Here is a 23,613-nt window from a genome sequence, read left to right as displayed (position 1 = left end):
AAGGAGAGAGAAAAAAAGGAAGGGAAGCAAGACCGACTGCGGAGATGTTTCTGGGTCTTACCTGTCCTGGTATGGCATTTTCACAAAGCAGTGTTTCATAGTCGATGGCAAAAACCGGAGCGTTATCATTTATGTCCTGCACTGTGATCAAAGTGATGTCTTTTCCGATTTGGGTTGGGTCATCTGAAAGGGAAAGAGAGTCTGTCAAACTTTCTTTAAAGCACTTTGATTCTGCCCTAACTTTGCACTGGGCCAAATTATGGAATATTGATCTTTCTCATGTGTTATAATTAATCACAAAGGAGGTGGAGGGAGGAAAAAAAAAGTGCTGCTGTAATGAAATATGCAGTCTGCTTCAAACAGCTGGCGTTCTTGCCCTCTCTGCTGCGGATCAGCCGCAGTGATTAGACTCGGTGCTGGCTTGTTGTTTGCGTGTGCGAATGAGCCATCTCGCACGGAGGGCTTCACGCCTCTGTCCGCCTGATACACACTGATGGCTAAATGGCTGTGTCTGAGTGCAAGATGATGATTTAGCCTGGTGGTGCCACGGTGCCGGCCAGAGATGACGGCTGATTTGATGGTGATAAAAAGGACGTGCGGAGCCTCGTGTGGAGCCTCGGGCCACAGACTTGTTGTCATTGGCGTGGTCTGGCCAGAGTGGATGAAATGTGAGTGACTGCAGCTCGAGTGCACAACATCCCTCAACCACAGAGTCCCTGCACCCTCTTCAGTAACAAAGAACCCATTTACTATAAATACTGTCATAAGGCAGGACAGTAGATTTTGTTGCCAGTCCATGAACTCGAAGATGTTTTCAGCTGAAAACAGCGCCCAAGTGTCACTATGTGTCAGAAGTCAGTGCCTCATGCATGAGGGACTGTTGTGACATTTCATATGGCTATTATTATATGCTGCTTTCTTTTTGTTGCTATATCAGGCAAGCACTCACACTCGGGATTCAACCAAGTGGCGCATCTGTGTGCTGTTAGATGTAAATAAAAACACATCTTTGAAGCAAAGATGGATAAAAAGGCTTTGAGAAAAAGAAAAGAAAAGAAGACCTTTTTCACGCAGTGTTCGATCTGAAGATGTGAAAGCAAAAGAAGTGCTGGGCTGACAGGCTGGTTGTCTTTTTAACTTATACCGATGTGACGCAGCTGTTTGGCGTGCTCAGTGGATAGCGTGCTTGTGATTGCTGTCCATTGTGCGGAATGATAGGAATGCAATGTGGGAAAAAGAAGAAGGAACAAAAAAAGGGGTTTATGTCCTTGGAGCCATTGACAGACGAACAAAAAAGGCACACGGCACTTCTTCACATCACATTAACATTGTTCACCCGTGGGCGAGATCACCCGCCCTTAGTCAGCATCTCGTCCCCATGGCTCAGGGAGACATGGAGGTCAGAATGACCCTCCCGTATGTGAATTAACATTCCCCGACAGCTCCGCAACAACCCCAACAACACCACACTGCATTGTCCAAAGCACAGACAGCTTACAGAGTGGATAACAGGCCAGAAAGGATCTAAAGCTTCATGTATATTGCAAGCCAGCTACAGTATTGCAGTATATCTTAGGAAAAATGCATCCTGCTGATATAACCCTTTTGAGGACTTGGATAACTTACTTGCTCACAAGAGAAACTGTGTACATAAAAAAGTGATGCTCTCTGAGGTAATGTTGTCTCCCCTCCAGTAAGGAGCAGGACAGACCTGGTTTTAGGGCTTAAACTCTGATAGTATGCACAACGGGCTTCTCTCTTCACAGTCCACAAAGGACCTGCTAGCTGTGAGCGAAGGTCTTTTTTTTAACCCTGTAAACTAGAGTAGTTATTTCTTGGTTGATTAACCAGCAGACAAGCTATCTAGCTCAGTCACTCGTGGGTTTTTACTTTTGGACACACAATAGAAGACATCCCTAATTAAACAGAATCCAGCACCAGCATGTGGTTCACAATGTTGATATTAGAGCTGATGAAGTACTATTTATAGGATGAATAAAGCAATAGTGGACTACATAGTAGTTTTGAAAGTTTTTCCCACAAGGAAACTTACGGCTCTCGATGGCAAAGATGGTGAGGTTGTGGACAGAGTTTGCTTCTCGGTCCAGAGGTTTGGCTGTGCTGATGACCCCACTTAGGGCATCCACATTAAAGAAGCGCTCCAAGTCTGTGTTCCTGTCAATGGAGTACCTGGGCACACAACAGTACACAAAGCGCACATACACACTTTTAGAAATTGCTTTTGGATAGTGGTATTGATTTGACATTTTAGAGTTTCTTCTACTTGTAAGGAAAGATTATGATCATGTTTTTTCCCCATCAGCAGTAAGAGCTGCATTCGGTTTCATATATAAATACATACATTATCTTCACACTTTATAGAAGACATATGATGTTGTCCAAGCTGTCTCTAAATATTACAACTAATGAGTACAGTCCATAGATTGGATTAGATTCAGAAACGTGGAAGCAATTTGGAACTTTATATCACGAGCAAAACAAAAGCACATTAAATATTGATAAGCTTGAAGACTGCCTACTTGTCCCTCAGCACTCAGCGCCGATCAAACCTTTTCAATACAATGCAACTCATATTTCTAGAGAAAATTGCATCTTCAATTAGCGTACATCCAAAGGGTATTATTGCAATGTAATTTGACTCTTGTGGCTGCATTAGTTCCACAATAATTTTAATTTCAACAGTTGTAGTGAAATATATTGCAGATGCTGATAGCAGTCACAGGAGTAAAAAGAAGCAATTTACAGCTACAATGGTGCAGTAATTTGATTTTCTGATTAAGATTGCTAACAATCCGAACAGACAAAGCTTGAATCCCATACAATATTCATTCAATTAATGCAAAACAGGAAGGGGGGGGGGGGTGGAGGTAGGGGTTGGTGGGGGGATCTTGTGAGTGACACCACGCAGACTGACAATGTGAGTGCTTGTTTTGAGCCATAAATGCCACGGCACAAGTGTTGAGCCTTGACCCTCCAGCAGGAATGCCCTTCTCTTGTTCAAGATGGCATTTCACTTTTGCAAATGCTGCACTCCTCTTCCCTACCACCATCTGGCACTGTCTTTATGACCGCCACACGGGGAGGTCGGAGGGTCTACGGATTCTGAGTTTGTCGATAATGTGGACTAAACACATTTTTAAACAAATTGGGATTTTAACGTCTGAATCGGGTGAATAAATCATTAGCACCTGATTGGACTGTTGGAGTTATCTGGGTCATGGGCAGAGACTCTCCCGATCGAGGTGCCCACTTTGGCGTCCTCTGAAACGACCATCTTGCTCAACGGTGTGGAAAAGACGGGCGGCTCGTTCACATCCTCCACCGTCACCTTGACTGATGTCGTGTCGCTAAACGGTCCCAAGTTCAAGAAGTTGGAGTCGATATTCCTGTTTGTGGCTTCGATTCTCAGAGAAAAGCTGCTCTTTGTTTCAAAGTCTAAAGGCTGGAGGAGAGGTAGACAGGGAGAATACAGAAAACATTGAGAGAAACGTTCGCTTCCCTTATCAAAATATGAGAGGTGTCGGAAATGTTTAGCTCTTTTTAGAATTGAGAAATAAAAACTACACCAGGATTGCAGCTCTGCATTTTCACCCATTCACAGTTAGAGGAACAGTTACTATGTATGTAAATCTGTAAATCATTCAGACGATGCTGAGATATTGATCACAATTAAGGACGTGGACTCTAAAGACCCATTACAATTTAACACACAGTTAGACTTAAACAAAGTGATTTGGTGATGGATTATAGTTACTTTGTGCTGTGAAAGCAGTAATATTGATTTCAAGCAAGTCTCACAACATGGTGAAAAGCACGCTGAAATGAACGCTTTTGAAACATTTTTGTCATTTTGTCTGGCTTATTGAACTCCCCATAGCAACGTATAATATACTGCAAGAGAACATTGATTTGACACTTTCATTGTCTGTGAATCTCTCCTATGTTGTAATTGTCTGAGTTTGGTGCAAAACAAACAAGGGATTAAATTGGCCCATCTGACAAGAATTGCTTGTGGCCAACAATGGCCCTACCTCTCCCACAAAAGAGTGCCAGCAATGAAGTGTCACATCAATGTGGCCCGCGGAGACCATTTTCAAGCCCTTTGAAACCCTGAAATGTGATGTATCAGCCATGTGCTACGGAGCATGCAAAACTAAGGTGGGAACGCACAACATTTTCTTTTTCCATTAGAAATGAATAAATTACTTTTTACATTTAACTTGACAATTTTCTTTATTTATGTAGTTGGTGCCAGTAGCGCCGCTGTTATTTTGCTGAGTTTGGGTCTTTTCTTGAGTTTGAGACGACTGGAGAAGTGAACTTTTCGGTGACCGCGTGATGTTTATTTCATCACAAGAGGTGGAAATAGTCAGCGCTGATTTGTCATTAGTGATTAGCACTTAATCCAAAGGTTCTGCTGACATTTAAAACACAGTAGGAAGGGCAAAGCGGAGAAAGGAAAACCAGGGAGAGGAACTTATCCTAATATCCTTCATAAAACAAGTGTTTGCTGTCTGGCACAAACAGACCACAGTGCACTGAGATTCAGTGGCACGTCATTATTCTTATATAAAAATATTGCATCACCATGTGTGTGGTAGTAGAATTTCATATCACTGTTTTCAGAAACGCGTGATTCATCTGTGACACGGGTGCATTTAATTAATTAAAGGAAACATCTGGCTTTATTCTTTTTTTTCTTCTAGCTGGCAACTGTTGTGTTGACTGATGCCAACTCAGCCTAAGCTTGTCTCATAACACTTAACAGTCCTACAGCCACTTAGCTCCGAAGTCCTACCGAGGATGCTAAACGTAAAAAAGAACACAAAACTTGAACAGCTGGACGGTGCAGCTTTTAGAAGTGAAATATTTCAGCTGTTTGGGACTATTTTTTGCTGGAGATCAGTAAAGTTTTAGTAAATACTTAAAGCAGCAGGTGGCTTATGTGTTAACAATATAAAATAAAGTTTCTCTCCCACTTCATCTAAATGTTTATTAATTAAATGTTAAATAGTTGCATGGGGAAAAAAGAGAGAAAAAAGATTGGTTTGCACACTGCTTGTATACCCACACCACTCCAATCTGGATTCCAGGCAGCTTTCAGTGTCTCACCAGCTTGGGTACAAAGCCCTAAAATGTTAACCTGTCTCACTGATTTTCAAGAGTGAAGGTTCAGGACCCTTTGTGGTTACAAAGTCTTGGTATAAACAAGTCTTGGTTCAGCAGTTCTATTCACAAGCTGACTGAGTTGGGTTCCTGAATAAGCTCTTAAGTAATAAAACCAGGCTGTTGTTCAAGCTGTACCTTCAGCAGCATTATGACCCCATCTTGTGTGTCCTCATCTGTCGTTATGTTGAACATGCCGGGCCCATCACCGTCCATGATCCTGTAGTCCATCTCTGCGTTGGAGCCTATATCAGCATCCACCGCTTTTATTCTGGCCACAACAGATTGCACCAGCAGGGACTCGAGCACCGTGTACTGATAGTTCTCTGGAAAGAGAAGGACAGGAGTGGATGCTGGTAATGGATGTGCTTATTTCACCGCCAATTCGCTTTCGAGCAGCTACGGCTCGTGCTGTAGCCCTTCAGCTTTGATTTGACTGTGTGTCTCCTCGATGAATTCATGTTACATAAAACAGACAGGCAGCAGCAGTCGCACACATGAAATAAAGCGTTTTGTTTCAACTTCATGGTGGCGCTCTGAATAGACTGCGGAGAAAAGCAATGGAAAATTAAAATATGCAATCAAAAACGTCAAAGGCTAATTTTATATTTCCCCGTCCTTTAAATTCGGGTTCTGTAACAATATCATCTGCAAAACACAAAACTTTCAAAAGGCTGTCTGAATGTAACAGGTTATCCTCCCAAATGCAAAAAAGAGAAAGTAATAAAAAAAAGAAAGAAAACTGGAGTCACGCTAAGATTTCTGTGGTACATTTTTTTGTGAAATGAAATGTCCACTCAAAGATTCTATTACTCCAAAACTCTCCATTGTGTTCCCTGAGCTTTTGTGTGACCCTCTAGATTTAAAGTACTCTTATGAGAATAAAGAAGGGAATCATATTCATAATCATAATCTCCCCAATCACCATGGCAGAGCTCATTACCAGACCTTTCTGTGTTCCTCACAGTGTCTCCCTCAGCCTCCGTCTAAATGCTAATCTCCCTGACATTGTTTGCTGCCATGTAATCTTTATAATGGCTTTTTAATTTGCCGTGGAGCAGCAGCTCTTTAAAAGACCAAAAAATTGCTTTCCTCCCTCTGTACTGCCCCTTCACCTACCTCCTGCCCTTTCCTCTCCCAAAGCCTGTCCTCTCACGCAGCTAACCTTGGTGTCTTTCCCCTTGGACTAGCTATTGCTCTTGGACTCTATCAGCTCCGATGCTCCATGATGGCGTATCGATTCTGACCCATGACCCCGTGAGCTCAACTGCTGGAGCAAAATCGAGAACTCCAAAGTCTCTTTCTTCTCTGCATGACAGCACTGGGTTAAAACGACACTGACGACTTGTTGTGCAAACTTGAACCTTTCTTTCCCCCCAGGGACCAGCAAATTGACTCGGCTTCATGGCAGTCCAGTGGTGAGAGCACCAGCCAGACAGCGGTTGGGCTATCAGCAGTAAACCGATTGCTGGCGCTTCGGATTATCATGAGAAGCGCTGCATGCCTTTGAATCCTAAAGCTCGGCCTGGAACCCATTAGCAGCCCGTGAAATAGGCTGACAACAAAAAAAGAGAAAAAAAAGGCAGTCTGATTGATCCTGGTATCCAACACTGAAGCAAACACCAGCTCTGATGAAGAATAAGGCAGAGAGGTGCACACCTCGCAGGAAGGTTGGTTTTTAATTTGGCATTAAAAGTCCAAATGTTTGCTGAAAATACAAGTTGGAAATATGAAGAGACACTAGGGTAAGAAAGATTTTAAAAATAACATTGGAAACTCGTGAGATGAAGTTTAATGAGTGTGTTTTGCTTGTAAGAGGTCTGAGTATTTTCTATCCAACTTTATTTTACCACACACTGTGGAAAAAGAAAAGAAATCTCGTTACGGCTTGTTGTTACAGCAACTGTAATAAATTCAAATGATTTTTTTTTTCCAAGGGTGAAACAACAACCCAGCCTTTTGCACCGCTGCATTCATTGCATACATTACAAAGTATGCCCTCATTTGGTTCTCTAAGTTCAAGAAGTTTTTCAGTAATAATGATAGATCTTTAACGCTTCATTCAGCCAGGAGGGGAAAAAAGAAAGAAAGAAAGGAGCCGGTTATATTCTGATTGCTGAGTAGCTGTTGAATATGGCATTTAGGCTATAAGCTTAATCAACCCAGTAAGGACAATCAGGAAAAGAGTCTTACTGTGAGCGAACCGAGGCGGGTTGTCATTGACATCTGTGAGCGTGACCGTTACAGAGGTGGTGCCGGAGAGGCCACCCATTTGGCCAACCATGTCTTTGGCCTGGATGACGAGAACATATTGATCCCTCGTCTCCCGGTCCATGTTTGGCAGAGCTGTTCGGATGACACCTGATGAAAGAACCAGAGAGGGCGTTTCCAAGTTTGTATATATAACACTTTGTCTCATTTTCACCAGAACTGCCTGTCAAGTTTGAGCAAAAAAAAAACCAAAACCCCAACTCAGTTTAAGCTGAAGGGTTTCAAATATTTCAAATATAGTACTTATAGTTATAGTTATAGTTGTTTATACTTTGTAAGGGAAATGGGATAAAGGTGGAGTGCTTTAATGAAACATGCAAACATAAATAGAATACAACATATGAGGCAAAAAACAGAGTTTGGATCATCTTTGGATGTTGCCCTTTTGTTCTGTTCTTGGTCAAGATGATCCCACACCGCTTCAATAGTGTTGAGGTCCGGGGAGGCCAATCCCTGACTGATTTTACTGTATTGGCAATGTCTTTGGGTTGGGATCGTTGTCATGCTGAAATATGAAGCTGTTGCCAATCCAGATGGTATTGCATGGTGGATCAAAATTTGACGGTACTTTTCCATGTTCATCATTCCATCAATTTTGATCGGATCTCTGACCCAACTGGCTGAAATGTAGCCCCAGACCATAACAGACGCTCCACCCTCCTTTTGCAGATGGCTGTAGACACTCATTGTTGTACCTCTTTCTTGACCTCATCCATATTGCTAATGATTTAACTAGAAATTTCAAATTCGGATTCATCACTCCAAATGACCTGTTGACACAGATTTTCAGTCCAGTTCTTGTGTGATTTGGCTTACTTCAGCCTTTTCTTCTTGTTTCACTTTCTTAAGGATGGCTTCTTAAAGGCCACCCTTCCCCTCACACCATTTCTGATGAGGTTTCAGAGAAGGACAGTATGTATGTGTCAGGTCTTTGTTGTATTTTTCCTAATTCATAGAGACATAAATTTAAGATACAGTCTATGTGCTGTAAATGGTTGTTTAGGCCTGCCACTCTTTCCTTTTTCCTTGTCTATTTTCCTCAAACAAGGGCACAGCATGCTGAGATATGCCAAGTTTTCAGCTAATAGCTGTTTAGGAATTACCTTGATGGGGAAAAATCCTATTTTATTCCTGTCAAACTGTGTTATCTTTGCCATTTTTCATAGATTCAACTAAATAAATAAGAACAATTTATGTGTTTTGTGACAGGCTGCTAGTAACAAAGTGCCTAAAGATACAATTTAAAATTGGCTCTTTGCTAAGTTACTGTTATGTTTAGACACAACACTGATTTATCCCTTGAGCTAGATGACTTTTTTGTGCTCGAATGATTCATAGGTTTGTGTTAAGTGGTTTAACAAACAAAAACCTTGTGTTTTTTAGCATACTGGACTGAAAATGAGTGAAAAAGCAGCCAATTTCCAAAAATTAACTTTGAAAGACCTTCAGAAAACCTGTAGAACTGTTGTTCAAGACTGCTTTGAAATTACAAGAAAGTCTGGCTTTTCAGCTTACGACACTGTCAGCCACATACAATGCAGTTTTGAGAAGTGCCTCAAGTGTCTCGACCTTCAGTCATATCTTGAGTGAGGTGACCTCAATAGGTCACATGACAAGGTGAGACAAGATCTTGGTGGTTTCACCCGAAACCTTTGGTTGTAATGATCCACGCCTTTTTCCACACTTTGACTCATGCAACGAGGGACATGGTTAATAGTAGGTTAACAATCCTCTTATCAAACAGCCCCCATCTGGGTTTAAATATCTGGGACTCTTCATCATTTGGTTTTAGAACTGAAGAAGGATCCCGGATAAGAGGTGAAGCATCTTCAAGAAAGTCTAGTCATTTTCTTTCCGAGATCCTTAGTCTACCATGACCTGGATGACTACACGGACGTAACGTCTGGCTCTTTGAAAGCTAAATATAATGAAATGCTGGGTAGCTCAAAACTTTAGCACAGTACTAAGAACCTGGCACATCAATTAATTCATTTCAAAACCATACACAGAACATACATTACACCCTATAGGAGGTTCCAGATGAAACTACATGCTACGTATCACTGTCACATCTGCAATGATTCGTCACCAGGCACGTTTTTGCACATGTTTTGGGACTGTCCTGTTGTATCCAATTTTTGGGTCTTTGTGAACTCTTTGTTATCTGAGGTGCTGGAAGTTTTTCATATTCCCAATCCTGGTCTTTGTCTCCTTAATGATACCTCTGAAATCTTCTTAAAACAAATACAATGCAAAATGTTGTTCGCTGGATTCACATCCGCAAAGAAGACTATTACAAAGCAATGGTTCAGTCCTGACATTTGTATGGAATCATTCTGGATACGATGTCTTATCCGTGTTATTAATTTTGAACATACCACAGCAAAATTAAATAAAGCTTGACCCACGACTGTTGAAGCTTGGAAAATCTGCTCATCCAAAGTTATCCCCTGGAAGAGGCAATAACTGGTTTTGACTTTGTGTTTTTGTGTTTTGTCTTTGCTGTCCCTATGCCTTGTGACCAATGTTTGCTTTGCTACTGCAGTTTACAGTTGTGCTGTATATGTCTGTACCCCCCCAACCCCGTTTTAAATCACAAAAAAAAACAACTTTAGAACAGTACTGGACATTTATTCATCTAGCTATCTATAACAGTCATTTAGTGATTTGGCTTTTTTGTATATCGATTGTTTATCCAGTTGCTTAAAGTTTAGCATCCAACAGTAACAGTAGGTTATGTACTCCTTCACCTACTCTTCAAGTAGCAGATCAAAAATTGGCTTATCTCTGATGCCTTTTTTTCTCATTCATGTTCATTTTGATTCATTTACTCAGAACCTTTCTCTGATGCAAAGCTTTAATTGTCTCGTATCCATTGCTTGTGTTTTTAACATGAAAGCATAAAAAGCACTTATACACCACCTTACAAACTATGACGTCAACCTCAAAATGATTTCAGCTTTGAAGTTAGTTGGTAAAAAGACTCCAGTCGTGCTAAAATAGATGCTGAATTCAGACTGGAAAAGAGTGATCACATCAATCATGTAGTCTTTACTATGAGAATGCTTTGACATGGAGTAATTGTCCATAATGACTGGTCCCTTGTTTACACACCGGCAATGATTTGTGACTCCTTTGTGCCCTCAAATGTGCCGTCACTCCAAATAGTTTAGGGGTCTGAAGCATGATGAGGATAATGTAAAGATGCTGTCAGAAAAGCAAACACATACAAGGGGATATTTTTGCTGCCAGGGGAGGCATTATCTGTCTGTCCCCCTGTCATGATTGATCTGTATCAGAAAAATCAGAGATGTGTCAACACTGACATCCAATGACTGGCTCATGCGATTAGTGCTGCTGTGCGGTGTATACTTTAATCACCACAACAGCATTAAACACAAGCACAAATTCTTAAAAAGCGTATGGAGAAATCTTTTCATTAACAGCATTTTTCTAATCTCAGCTTTATCTCCTGACTACAAAGATGATAATTCCAGAAAAAAAATTAACGCGACACATTTAAATGCAAAGAAAAGTGCCCTAATCCTTCAAAAGCAATCACTGTTGCTTTCAAAGTTAATGACTTGCCACACAATGTGTTTCATTCATTAAATGGCACTTATTAAAGATTCCTACAGAACCTGAAAGATTACTCATTAAGAACCACACAAAGCCACAGCATACAGTTCCTGAATAAATGAATCATTTTTGGTTGCTTTATCGTATTCACAGGCTGATGAAGCAGATCAAAGAGGGTGCTCTTTCTTAGCGCTGGCACCTGAAGAATTTCCCATAATCCTTTAAATTACCCACAAAAATGGCACGCAATTGAGGTTCAGTTTTATGACATTGAAATAAAAAATAAAAATGAAATAAATGCACACATTTGCTCATTAAATGCTGTCCCCTTTGGTGCGAACGGTGTTGTCTTTAGACATAAAAAATAGTTTGCAGATTTCACAGACATAGATTTGGACCAATGTTTACTCAGAGCTGCACTAATCAATAGTTCCATTTGCACAATGGCTCATTTAGAGTGTAATGTGAAAGGTGGCACTTGTATAGATTACAGAGGTTTGCCAGCCTGCCCAGAGTTTTAGTATGTTCCATGTTTATCCTGCTTTTGTGATGACAAGTTCAAGGCTCTTACAGCCTCATTAACTCTCCTTTATTTATTAATTTCTTTTTTGATTTCCTGTGTGCTACCTATTCTGCACCAAAAGGAAGACTCTATTTGGTGAACATAATCGAGCATTTAGATGACAGAGCCAGACGTTTTCCTTTGGAGGATGGAGGCCAAAACAGAATTAAAAAGACTATAATATTGGATATTCATCAGACTGCCAAAAACATGACTTTATTAGTAATTAGTACTATTAATAACCTTCCTCTCTGTTTGAGTGATGTGTAAATTTAAACAGTTCAAACACAAACTGAATGTTATAATAATGTGAAAAGAAGCTGTTCCATTTAGTTAATATGCATGCTGTATTTGCTTTTTTGTTGTAGTTCAGCAGCTTTTCAGCTCCCTATTTTAATAATTCTGAACACATTTATGAATGTTTCTTTCCAACATATATCTGATAAAGTGCTGTCATTAAGATGATTATGCCCTGCCACATTTAAATATTATGTATGAGGACTGTGTGCTGTTTATTTTAAGCATAAAGCATCTTTTGGACCAAACAGGTCTAAAATCAAATAAAATGCTATACACACAAACCTTTCCTCCCTAACTCAAAACTACAACTCTCATCACTTCACGCCCCACCTAATCCTCATCCTTTCTTCAACCCGAGGAAGGATTGCAGCTCGGGTTCTCGGGAGAATAAAGGTACACACACATGCGCGCACACACACAATTTACAATTCACCTCAGCCCAAAAACAAAGGGGGGGAAGGACAAACAAATCAAGAAAAGTGGGTCACAAGACTTAAAGAGAAAAAAATAAAGATGCTTTTTGACCGTCAATCGTGGCTGTACTCGAAAATAAACAATTCCATTAAGTGTTTAATTTTCTTTCTCTGCCATCCTTTATTAATGTCATTACAGTCCCTCCAGCAGAAAAGTGTTATTGGCTTCTCTAAGTAAATGGCTCAGTTAGCTAAATTATACTGAGCTGTCCACTGCTTTTCTCTAAAGTCCCTGCTCCAGGGCTTACGGTGGGATGACGTTAGTCAATAAAACAATAATCTTTAGCTGCTGCTCTACAAAACATACCATTTCAGTATAATAATGAACAGTGCTGCAAAAAAGCAGAGCTATCTTTCTCTCCTTTGGGTAAGCCTCAGTGACAAAGTTAAGACGTGTCATTTGTTTCTTTTCTTTTTTTAGTCTAATGCTTTTATGCTTAGATTTTAGGCATCTATCTCTGTATCTCTGTGTGTGTGGATATTCACCCATCTGTTCGGTTTATCTCTCACATTCTTTTCCCATCCATCCATCCATTCATCACTTTTTTGTTGGTTCGTGCACAATGTAACCTCGTAGCCAATTAAAGAGCACCGCCAGTGCTCTGGTGTTTGCTGTAGTGACACCTATGAACCCTGTTTACTGAGTTGCATCAGAAAGGTTACTTCAAGCCTTCAATCCAGCAAGGCTCCCTAAATACTAGCTAGACACAAACAAAAGTTTTCTGTCCTCTGCTCCACATAACATCACCATAGAGACGTAGAATGCATGGGCAGACCTGAAAGAGGCATCTTTAAGGATTCACAAGAAGTAAAACTGAGACGGAAGCTGGATAATGGTCGGATTATAATAACAGCGGCAATGGATGGCTCCTAAAAGGTGAAATAAAAAAAGATGAACAAAAGATGTTAAGTTTGTGCAGCCAGGAGTGAGACAAATGAATGTTCTCACTAAACCATAGATCGGCTTCACACACAATTGATACACTTATTTAATATCAGCTTGGTTTGTTGGAGGTTGGGAGATATTGGCTGTGGTTAATGATGCTGTGAATCCTGATTCTAGCAAGTTGGAAGGAAGAAAAAAAAAATGAAGAAAAGAAGCAACATGTTTCTCTTCCCGCCTGGCCAGAAGCACACATACTTCTCACCGAGCGACACTGCTAATCCACACGGCATTGTTGCAAGGCTGTTGTTTGTCTGCTGGGTGCCAGCCCCCTCGCTCTCTATCTCTGTTACCCCATCCGGCGCTGGTGTCATTCCCGGGGAGAGGCGATGATTAAAATCCTTCTGTCGCTATCACGGCACGGCCTAGCGTTGCGCCGTGACTCCTTGCCTCCGGTGCAAGCCAGACGCATTGTAGCCATGCATTTATCTAGCTGTCTCCACACCACTGGCGGCAGACGGGTGGGCCACGCTCCCTGCTAAAGCCCAGATACTTGACATTTGTCTTACGAAGAGGAAATAAAAGTGCAGGCTTTGGAGGAACCCTCTGGCTCTGCGTGCAGCTATGAGAGGTACTGATGAAGGTGATGAACACTTAAACATGAAGGGCGCAGTATGTGATTTGCTGAACCCCTCAGGCAGCTTACAAGGGAAAAATCCCATAACACAAAAACAGGCCACACAAACAGGGAATAAAACCTGCAGCCTAGGTAGTTTATTACTGAGTGACATTCAAACATCATGCTCTAATCATGGGTCACTATAGCTTCCCAGGTACCCAAGACTGTGAAAGGGCCACATGATGCCACAGTACAATAGACCGGTGTGTTACACAAATAAGTCATTATGTCCAACAAGTTACACACAGGGCACAGGAGCCATTTATTTGTAAGCTGAAAGGAAATGTGCTTGCGTGTGCGCACGATCGAGTGTGGGTTTGCGTGCGTGTTGTTTGTGATTAGAATTAAAAAATTGCACTCCCCACTCTCTCGATATTACCTGCCTGAACCGCAGGAGGCAGCCAGATTTATATCTAGCCTTCAGCTGTAATGTTTTCCGATTTAGTGCAGTCACCACAAAAAGAGCCCGTGCAAAGCCACAGCGACACGCGCTTTTCGGAGAAGAGGGCAGAGAAAAGCACACAAGATTTTTAAAAAGACCATGTTAATAACTTAATCACAGCCTGATCACGGCAAACCTTTCGTCTACTGACCTCAGTGTCTAAACTTCACAGCTACAGAGTACACAAGGATTAAACGTGGCCTTTTCTTTTATTTGAGCCATATCGGTTTAATTAGATTCTTAGTCCGAGACGAGACAAAGCTCAGTCTGTCATATGTTGGTACTTCAGTAGCTGTTGTATTCAGATGTCATACTCGTGTCTTTCTCAGAGGCATGCTATGTCACATCTCAAACACCCCACCCTCCTCATGCAATTAATCCACTCATTCAGGCACCTGTCATTTTCTACTAACTGAATTCTGCTCTTGTTATTCCAGCTATTTAAGTTTGTGACCATGCATGCATGCTTAACAGCGCTAATGTGCATGTATAATTGTCTCTAAAGGAATGGCCATATCGACGAGGTGTATGGCGCAGGGCTTTGGGGCAGCTGTTCAAACCTCCTTGAGCTTGCCATCAATTAGAACACAGTCCCGAACAGCGTTACCATTTAAGCTTCACCTTCAAACTAAACTACGAGCTATCAATCAATATATATTACAAAATCCTCTCTTTAGGCACACTAACGTATGTATTTTGCTGACATTATGCACTGCTTGGAAGTTACTGGAGCTATTTGGGATTAAGTACTTTTCCCAAGGGCACCTTGTAGATTTCATTTGGGATTAAGAACCAAAGTAAAAGACTTGTTAGACGAAAAAGAGCAAGGATACAACCCACCTAACATCAGGTCACACATCTCCACCCTTCCAGCAGCTTCCCCCACCACCAGCTATTAGCACTCTGCCAGTTAATCGCAAGCGCAGTATTGCAGTGTGGAGCAAGTGTAGTGTTCGACTCAGGCACTTTGTCAAAGTCACCCTCTGCTATGGCCCAGGCGTGTGCTGCAAATGGGACTAATTAGTAACTTACAAAGACAGAGGCACAGTGCTCATCCCACAATACTCAGCAACAGGTTGGTGTCTAAAAGCTAGTCTCTCAGCGCCACAGTGTATTCCATAAGATACATGATATTGACAATGTGTTAAAAACTGATAAGTAACACAAACAATGTGGTTCCTTTCAGTCAGGTGAGCAGAATATTTTACCCCTGGATGTCATCCAGGGGTAAAAATGAAAGAACTAAACCAGAATTACTGGAAGATGATCAAAGAAATACATCCCGTCTCAAGGAAAGATTGTTGTTGTGTTCCTAACATTACTAAGTTTGCTTACTTTGTGACGCACTTCTTGCTGCTATACGGTTACACTACAAAGAAGTGGCCACTTTTAAGCAAAGTACCTCTCAGTTTAACAGATTATTTTCTCAGCAAGCAAATTATTTTTGACGACAATTCTAGAACAAAATGTGTATTTCTTGTTTAAAGTTTTTGACAACTATCAATTGTCTAGTACTTTTTTTTTTGTGAAGATCACACAATTTGGTCCTCCAACACAAACACTAATTACGCTATCAATTTCGTGGCTGACTGCCTTTTAGGCCCACAGTTGATGCATGTCCTCCTAACTTTCATTAAAGTGGGAGTTTAATGTTTGCCAGCGGCCATTGTTGCAACAAGTGTTGTCACAAAAACAAAACGCAACAAAAAAAACTACAAAAAAATAAAGTAAAAAAAAAGTTTCTGTTTGTGGCACAACTACGGATGATTTATAAGGAAAGTGAACTTTGTGTTTGCTGTGACTGTAATCTGCTGCTCATACTCACATGGTCATACCAGAACAAGTGATGATGTGGCAGCGAAACCTCTGATTACACTGAACTTATCAAGGTGGTTTGGGTTTTTTTCAGTATAAGATTCTTTATTGTAAAAATACAGAAATAAATGTATCTTAAAAACCATTTGGGGAATGTTTTTAATACAGCTCTTAAAAACGTTTCTGTACATGAATACCCAGTGATCTTCTATTACAACACAGACTGCAGTCAACTGCTTACTAAGACAGTCACATGGCAACAACGCATTGCATTTAGTAAAAACAACCTGATGAAGTTGAACTGAGAATCTGAATTGGGAAGAAAGCCGATTAAGGTGAATTTGAACGTGGGACGAGACACCGAGCATTTCAGAAATTGCTGATCTCTAGGGTTTACAGAGAATGGTCATAAAAAGAGAAAATATCCAATGCTAGCTAGTTATCTGGGAGAAAATCCCTCACTGATGCTATGCTCAGGGCAGGATGGCCAGAAGGTTGATTCTGTTTACCTGGACAGCGTTTTCAATGGGACGTTTCTCCCACTGAAAACACTACGTCCAGGCGAACAGAAATAACCTGATAGGAAGGCAACAATAACTCAAATAAAAGTAAGTAAGTGAAATTTTATTTGTATAGCACCTTTCAAGACAAAAATCACAAAGTGCTTCACAGAAAAGCTAAAACATAAAAACATAAATCAAACAAAAGCAAGTTTAAAAAGATGGTTTTTAGCTGTTTTTTAAATGAAACCACTGAGTCCAAAGATCTCAGGCTCAAAGGAAGGGAGTTCCAGAGTCTGGGGGCCACAGTTACAAACGCTCTATCGCCTTGACCACTTCTTCAAACTAAAATATGCAGAAGAGCATCTCTGAATGCACAAAACATTAAGCTTCTCAGCCGACTGGCTTCGGCAGCAGAAGACCACACCAGGTGCCACACTTGTAACATAATGACATGAAACTGAGGGTACAATTTGCACAAGCTCACCAACATTGTGGGATCAAAATTTGCTGTAAATAACACATGGATTCAAAACATGGATTCATCTTGCTTTTCATTGCATTTGCAGTGGTGGATATCTAACTGTGGGATATTTTCTGGGCACACACCTTAGTGTGTATTTTTTGAATGTCGTAGCCTACCTCTGTATAATTGCTGACCATGTCAATCTCTTTAAGACCCAAGCGTACTCACCTTGTGTGCTATCCTACTGCTTCCAGTAGAGGAGCACACCATGAGACAAAGCTCAAATCATCTCAAACTGGTTTTCCCAAACATGACAGTGATTTCACAGTATTCAGATGGCCTCCACGGTCACTAGATGTCAATAACATGAAGCATTAAGGGAGTTCTGAAGGCAAAAAGGGGTCTAACACACCCTTCCGTCAAAGTGTACCTAAAGTGATTGGCAAGTGTAAAAAATGAATGGGAAACGGACTGGTTCTTATACAGTGCTTTTCTACCCTACTTGAGCACTCAAAGCACTTTATAAAACATGTTTCATTCAACCATTCACACACACTCATACAAGCACTTTTTGATACTGTTCTGTCCACTGAGATAAATGCACCGAAATCACTGTCTTGCTCAAGGGTACTCTGGGGTGCAGACTGAAGCAACCAGGGATCAAACCACTAACCTTGTCATTCCTAGATGACCTGCTCCTAGGCTCCTCTTTTATTCACACTGCTTTTATTCACTGTGGTGCTGGCTTCTCAATAAAGTATGCAGATTTACATAACCTTAATTCTACTGACTGGGGTACCTACAGACTATAAGGGAATACTTTTTCTCACAGGTAGTTTATTCTGTTATTCCAATTTTTCATGAATTTTTAAATTAACTTCAACTAATGCTACTTTTTTACTCTACCTAATACCTTGGGATCCCTCAGAACTCTAAAATATTGATGTTCAGAGGGAGCTAGGGACCCACCAAGTGTTAAACACCATCGTGTGCTTATGTCTATGATACGTGGTGATAAAACTAATGATGTTGTAAGCAAAAAATAGGTCAACATGTTGCTATAATTGTTTCTCGTGCTAGTTCTAGCTTCAGCTCCACAGGAATCCCATTCTGGAGTCCTTATATGTTAAATATGTTGTTAGTGAAAGTATGGGATCTGGACACTGAGCTTAGATTAAAAAAAGGGGAAAATAAACATGATATGGGAATAATGAGGGCTTTATGGGGCAGGCACACTGTCTGAACATCACTTGTGTGCTCTCACTTTAATTGGCATAGGCCTTACGAAGTCTCATTCAAGAGTCATTGATGTGTACAAGTCTTCTTGCGAACTTTGTCAAAGATCGTTGAACAGCCACAGGCAAAGTGGTCAAATTTTCATCAGTTCTGTGCCAGCTTTAAATATTACTGCAGGGCAGTACATGATAAATCAATCTACTTTTCACAAGTTCTTTACGAACAAGAAGTCAGACAAGTCACTTTATGTAAAACAGATTTTTTTTTGACGGATAAGAGCAATCGAGGAGATAAATGCAGAAATTTATGCAGCGATAAATCAAAGGGAACCCACAAATGCACACAATAAATACAACGTGGTAAATAGCTTGTAGAGCTTTGAAAGCTGATGACACAGCAGGATTGTTTTTTACAGTAAACTAGCTGAGCATTTTTTTAGCAGCATGAATTTTTATTTCCCCAAGATAGTTCTTCTTGAAAGGTAGCTAAATGAAGATGAAGATGAAGGTAGTCAACTGAGCACTTCCTAATATTTCTCTCCATTACAGTTGTGTGTTTGCACTCTTTCAGGGAGGAAGATAAGGGGGGGGGGGCAAGAAAGTGTAATAAACCAACAGAGACTTCTAGACACCAACAATGCTGCTATGAAAGAGTGCAGGATTTCCCCCTTGACACACAGGTTACAGTTTTTAAGTCATCTTTTTCCACTCTGCTGTTATTAAGGTTACCCCTGTCAAACAAGAGAACATGTCTTCATGCTTCCCTGCATCCAGTCCCACATGGAGTCACACCTCTCTGAGGGCCATCCACGCTATTCCATTCTGACACCAATATTGCATCTCATAACCGTGAGATCCAATCACCTTCTGCGGGAATGAAAAGAGAGCCAAGTATAATCAGTCGTGGTCAGACAGAGATGGGCAGCAGAAAGGCAAGGTGCTGGCAGGGGCCCAAGGGCTGTATCTGGCTGCACATTTTGGTGTATGTGCTTATGTGTGTGTATGCTTGTTTGACAGCTTAATAAACCAGCCATTGTCCTACAGAAAGAGTACCAACCTGGGATTTATCTGTGTGCTTTCTGTTCTTTAAGTTTTATGCTTAAAGCTGCAATAAGCAACTTTTCATGCTTAAACCTAAAAATCACTTGGCAGGTACTTGTGAATATAGCTTTCTTCTTTATTTATGTTTTCCTAACAGCAGTTTGGAGTTCAGAGTCAGACAACTTCACAGTTCAGATGTTTTAGTGAAAAAGCTTTAAAAACCTGCAATACGAATGCACACAGAAAGCCAGTGTCAGCAAGTAGCTGAGCAACACTGGCATTAGCCTTGGCATTTTTGTCAAGAGTTAAAGGACATAAAACGGAGGTAAGTCACAGATGAATACTGGACTTAAATTGACCATTAATATGAAATCACTATGAATTAAGCTTGGACTATTACTCTGCTCGAGAGACCACAGCTACAGATTTTCTGGGGAATTTATTAGCTACAGGTTTTATGCATAATAGTTGTTAATCAATATTTATGTAATTCATTTGTTTCAGTTGTTGGTTTAAAATGTTACAGAGTTAAGGATCACTTGGTCCACAGGCAGGTTTAACGTTTCTAGTAAGGGTGTTTTATTTCAAGTTTCTTGCTAGCCAAAATTAGCATACCATTCAACGTTACAATCATTTAAAGATGCAGCATGCTAACAAAGCTAGCTAGGCAAGGTTTTATTGTAACATCTGGCTTTAAAAAAAAGAGTTGTGAAGACATATTAGCTACATCAATCTTCTTAAATCAGATATAAAAGAAGGTGATATTTAATGTAGGCTTTATGATTATTCAAGAAACAATAATCAGTGCTGCCAGTATGGTGTACCAGTGGTTAGTGCAGCTTCTATTTTCAAACTATCAGCTGACTGAGTTTGCATGTTGTCCCATTTTCTTGCACTTGTTCTCTTCATGTACCCTGACTTTCTCCTACAGTGCAAAGACCTGTACGTTAGGTTAATTGGTGATTATAAATCGGCTATAGGTGTAAACGCAAGCATGCATCCCCTCCCCCGTGACCCTAAATTCTGTAAGAACATGGATAGATTGGCAATAATCAATATTCATTTTAGATTGATTTAACTTACATTTTTATTCTTATAGCTTTACATGCTTCTTTGAGCCAGAAATCATAACTAAACTTATTTTTGGCAACGTGTCAATGAAACTGAATGAGACAATGAGGTTGTTGCAATTCATCAAAACATTTTTAATGTTGAGACTATACCTGAGGGATTACTTACACTGTGTTACCTACTTTAAAGTGCCTATTAAAATTGAAAGCTGTGCCGCTCACTACTGAATTTGAACTATTGCATTCAAAACACACAGCATATTCATTTATTTATGGATGCCACCAGTAAGGAACTAAGTAAATACTTACATATATATTCAAGAAGTTCTTAAAAAAACTCATCTAGAGGGAAGGTGATCACAGCATTTTAACAGATTAATTAGCTCACAGAAGTTTTAGCTTCTAAGCAACATGAGAAAATCCACTTATAATTGAAGATTCACAGCTTCAGAGTAGTCCCAGAGAAACTGCTGGAGCTTAGAGTATCAATGAGGGACTTTTTCTTTTTCCTTTTTTCATTTGGAGTGTATAAAACATGTAAATGTTCACCCGAAAACATGGTAACATGGAAATATTCTCTAATGAAAGCTTCAGCAGGAGGCTTCATTAGTTGAAGGTCTCCAGAAAGTGAAAAACAACATGGATATTCTGCGATACTGTGCAGGCTTCACAGCTAAATGTGCTGATGAATTTTGATGCACCCAACATATTTTCCTCCAAAGACATCACATCAATAATGCCAACACAGTGTGAAGTTATTTCCTTTTTGCGATATGCATTCGTTTTTTCTGGAGCGTTCCATTTTCTTCCGGTGGTTAGGTTTATTGAATGTTTACAGTGAACCTTACAGGTCACAGCGGAGTTTGTTTTGTTGAGCATCCCTCTTATTTCTGTGTCTGACCGAGTGTGAAAAATAAGTGACAGAAATCTCTGCATTGCAGTGGCTCTCAGCAGTTCATGAATTAGAACTACATTCATAAAATTGTAGCATGTGTGTATGTGTTGCTCTTGAAGCAGAGGATGAGGCCTGTATTACTGGATGGCCCATATTTTCCTGTTTTCTTGCAAGAGTGCTTTGCATGAAGTAGCTGAGCCTCGGCAGGGCAGTGGCTAATGAGCCAGCGATGAAGATGTAGCGAGGGCTGCCGCTGCACTTTCCCAGGATAAAATGCCCCACAAGTCACCATACTATCTCACATCGTATGGTTCAAGCTACTTTATCCATTTCCTCCGAATTTTTAAATGGTTTCTTTTTATTTTGAGTGCTGTTACTTTTATTATAACAAATGGCAAAACTTGCAAACATGCATCTAGGTGCTAAAATCAGGTGTATATATCCTTCAACACTCATTTTCTTTACATATATATGAAAAGTGAAATTCAGGAGAAATAACACACACCGTTATACAACACACTCTGGGGTTTTAATGCTTATGTGAACAGACAACTTGGAAAAGAACCAATTTTAAATTGTATCTTTAGGCACTTTGTTACCAGCAAGCCTGTCGCAAAAACACATAATTTGTTCTCATTTCTCAGGTTGAATCTACAAAAAAATGCCTTGACGGGCTAAAAAACAACATGTTTGCAGCAACACGCTATTTCCAAAGAGCTATTAGCTGAAAACTTGGCATATCTCGGCATGGAGTGAAATTCTCATTAAACAATTTGCGGAAACTGGACTAGTGGAGTACCAAAAAAGTGGCACACCTAAAAAACTATTTACAGCAGATAAACAGTATAAACTGGATCTCATGTCCTTAGAAATTGGGAACAAAAAGAAGCAAAGACTTGAGAGATACATCTGACCCTTTGATTGATCCACCTACTTACTCATCAGAAATGGTCTCAGTGGAAAGGTGACTGTCAAGAACTGGACTGAAAATCAGTGGTAACGGGTCTTTGGAGTTATGAATTCAATTTTTTAGTTCACCTTTTTGCAAATATATACAGATCAGGTCAGGAGAGCGAGTGTACAACAGTCAGTGTCTATAGCCATCATAGTAGATGCTCTTTTATGGTTTGGGGCTGCAGTTCAGCCAGTGGTGTTAGGAGATCTTGCCAAAACTGATTAAATCATGAATACAGAAAGGTATCATCGGGTATGGTATTACATATAATACTGTATTACTGTGACATAATACCATCTGGAAAGCATTTAATCGACAACAGCTTCATTTTTCAGACTAGCAATGACAATATCAGCGCAGTAAACGTGTACTGATAATGGAACACGATTAGTCATGGACTGGTCTCCCCAGAGCCTGGACGTCAACATTACTAAAGAAATATGAGATCATCTGTACGGAGAACTGAACAAAAGGCAGCCAACATTAAAAGAAGAGCTCTGAATGTCCTTCAAGAAGCCTGGAGCACTATTCCTGAAAACTACTTAAAGAAACTACAAGTAAACTAAAAGAGTGCAGACTGTGCTGAAGCTCATCAGAGTTGTATAAACTCTGTTTGTGCCTTATATACTGTTTGTTTTATATTTGCACTTCAATAAACCCATTTAGCACTTCTCTGGCAAAATATGAAACAAAATGAAGGGTGTCTCAACATTTAAGTATAGTAAAGTAAGTCAAAGGAGCTTGCAAAGAAAAGTGTCTGGACTTCTTTAAGTTGCTTGAAGACGTTTCACCTCTCATCCGAGAAGCTTCTTCAGTTCTAAAGTAAGTATAACAATAACTGCTACCTGCCATCTCTCCATACATGTTCTCTGCCCCTGTTTACTAATAATTACAAATATGTCCTGAAAGTTTATTTAAAGGTTTTTTTTTCAATAATTTATAAGGAGCAAACTTAGCAAATCACCACCAAAAGACACATTTGATGCTCTTGATCCTCATCAATTAGCTTTCAGTCAAATTTTCTTTAAAGAGAGACAAAGCTTTGGAAAAGCGAATGTTTCATGTGGGCAAAGTAGCCACTGTTTTGTGAAAATTACAAAAATAAGTGCATCCGATTTCGTGACAGAATCATTGTGCTTTACATAACACAGACTTTGAAAACTAAATTTAGATTTTAAAAGTACATTCATCAAGGAAAAACAAAAAAATGAGAAAGCAAAAAACAACAACACAATAAATAAATAAAAACTCACTTGAGGG

The 23,613-nt window shown here is 40.1% G+C and overlaps 1 protein-coding gene and 1 long non-coding RNA gene across 4 annotated transcripts in view; one reads left to right on the top strand and one right to left on the bottom strand.

Annotated features, from left to right (window-relative positions):
* LOC309714923 overlaps positions 1-23,613 on the top strand; it is a 170,569-nt gene that overhangs the window by 67,781 nt on the left and 79,175 nt on the right. The gene's annotated exons all lie outside the window — the stretch shown is intronic.
* The window catches only part of LOC309714919 (cadherin-7-like), a 114,629-nt gene that overhangs the window by 35,832 nt on the left and 55,184 nt on the right, over positions 1-23,613 (bottom strand). For all 3 annotated transcript variants that reach the window (XM_082547644.1, XM_082547646.1, XM_082547645.1), the window contains exons 5-9: positions 7,381-7,548; positions 5,326-5,513; positions 3,210-3,463; positions 2,054-2,190; positions 62-183 (exon numbers count right to left, since the gene is read on the bottom strand). In XM_082547644.1, the coding sequence (XP_082403770.1) occupies positions 62-183; positions 2,054-2,190; positions 3,210-3,463; positions 5,326-5,513; positions 7,381-7,548 (869 nt within the window). The remainder of the gene's footprint in view (positions 1-61; positions 184-2,053; positions 2,191-3,209; positions 3,464-5,325; positions 5,514-7,380; positions 7,549-23,613) is intronic.

This window comes from Aulonocara stuartgranti (genome assembly GCF_965226115.1).
Source record: "Aulonocara stuartgranti genome assembly, chromosome: 9".
In the NCBI taxonomy this organism is placed as follows: domain Eukaryota; kingdom Metazoa; phylum Chordata; class Actinopteri; order Cichliformes; family Cichlidae; genus Aulonocara; species Aulonocara stuartgranti.
The sequence above is the reverse complement of the archived record's forward strand: the minus strand, read 5'-3'. Positions and strand labels throughout refer to the sequence as shown.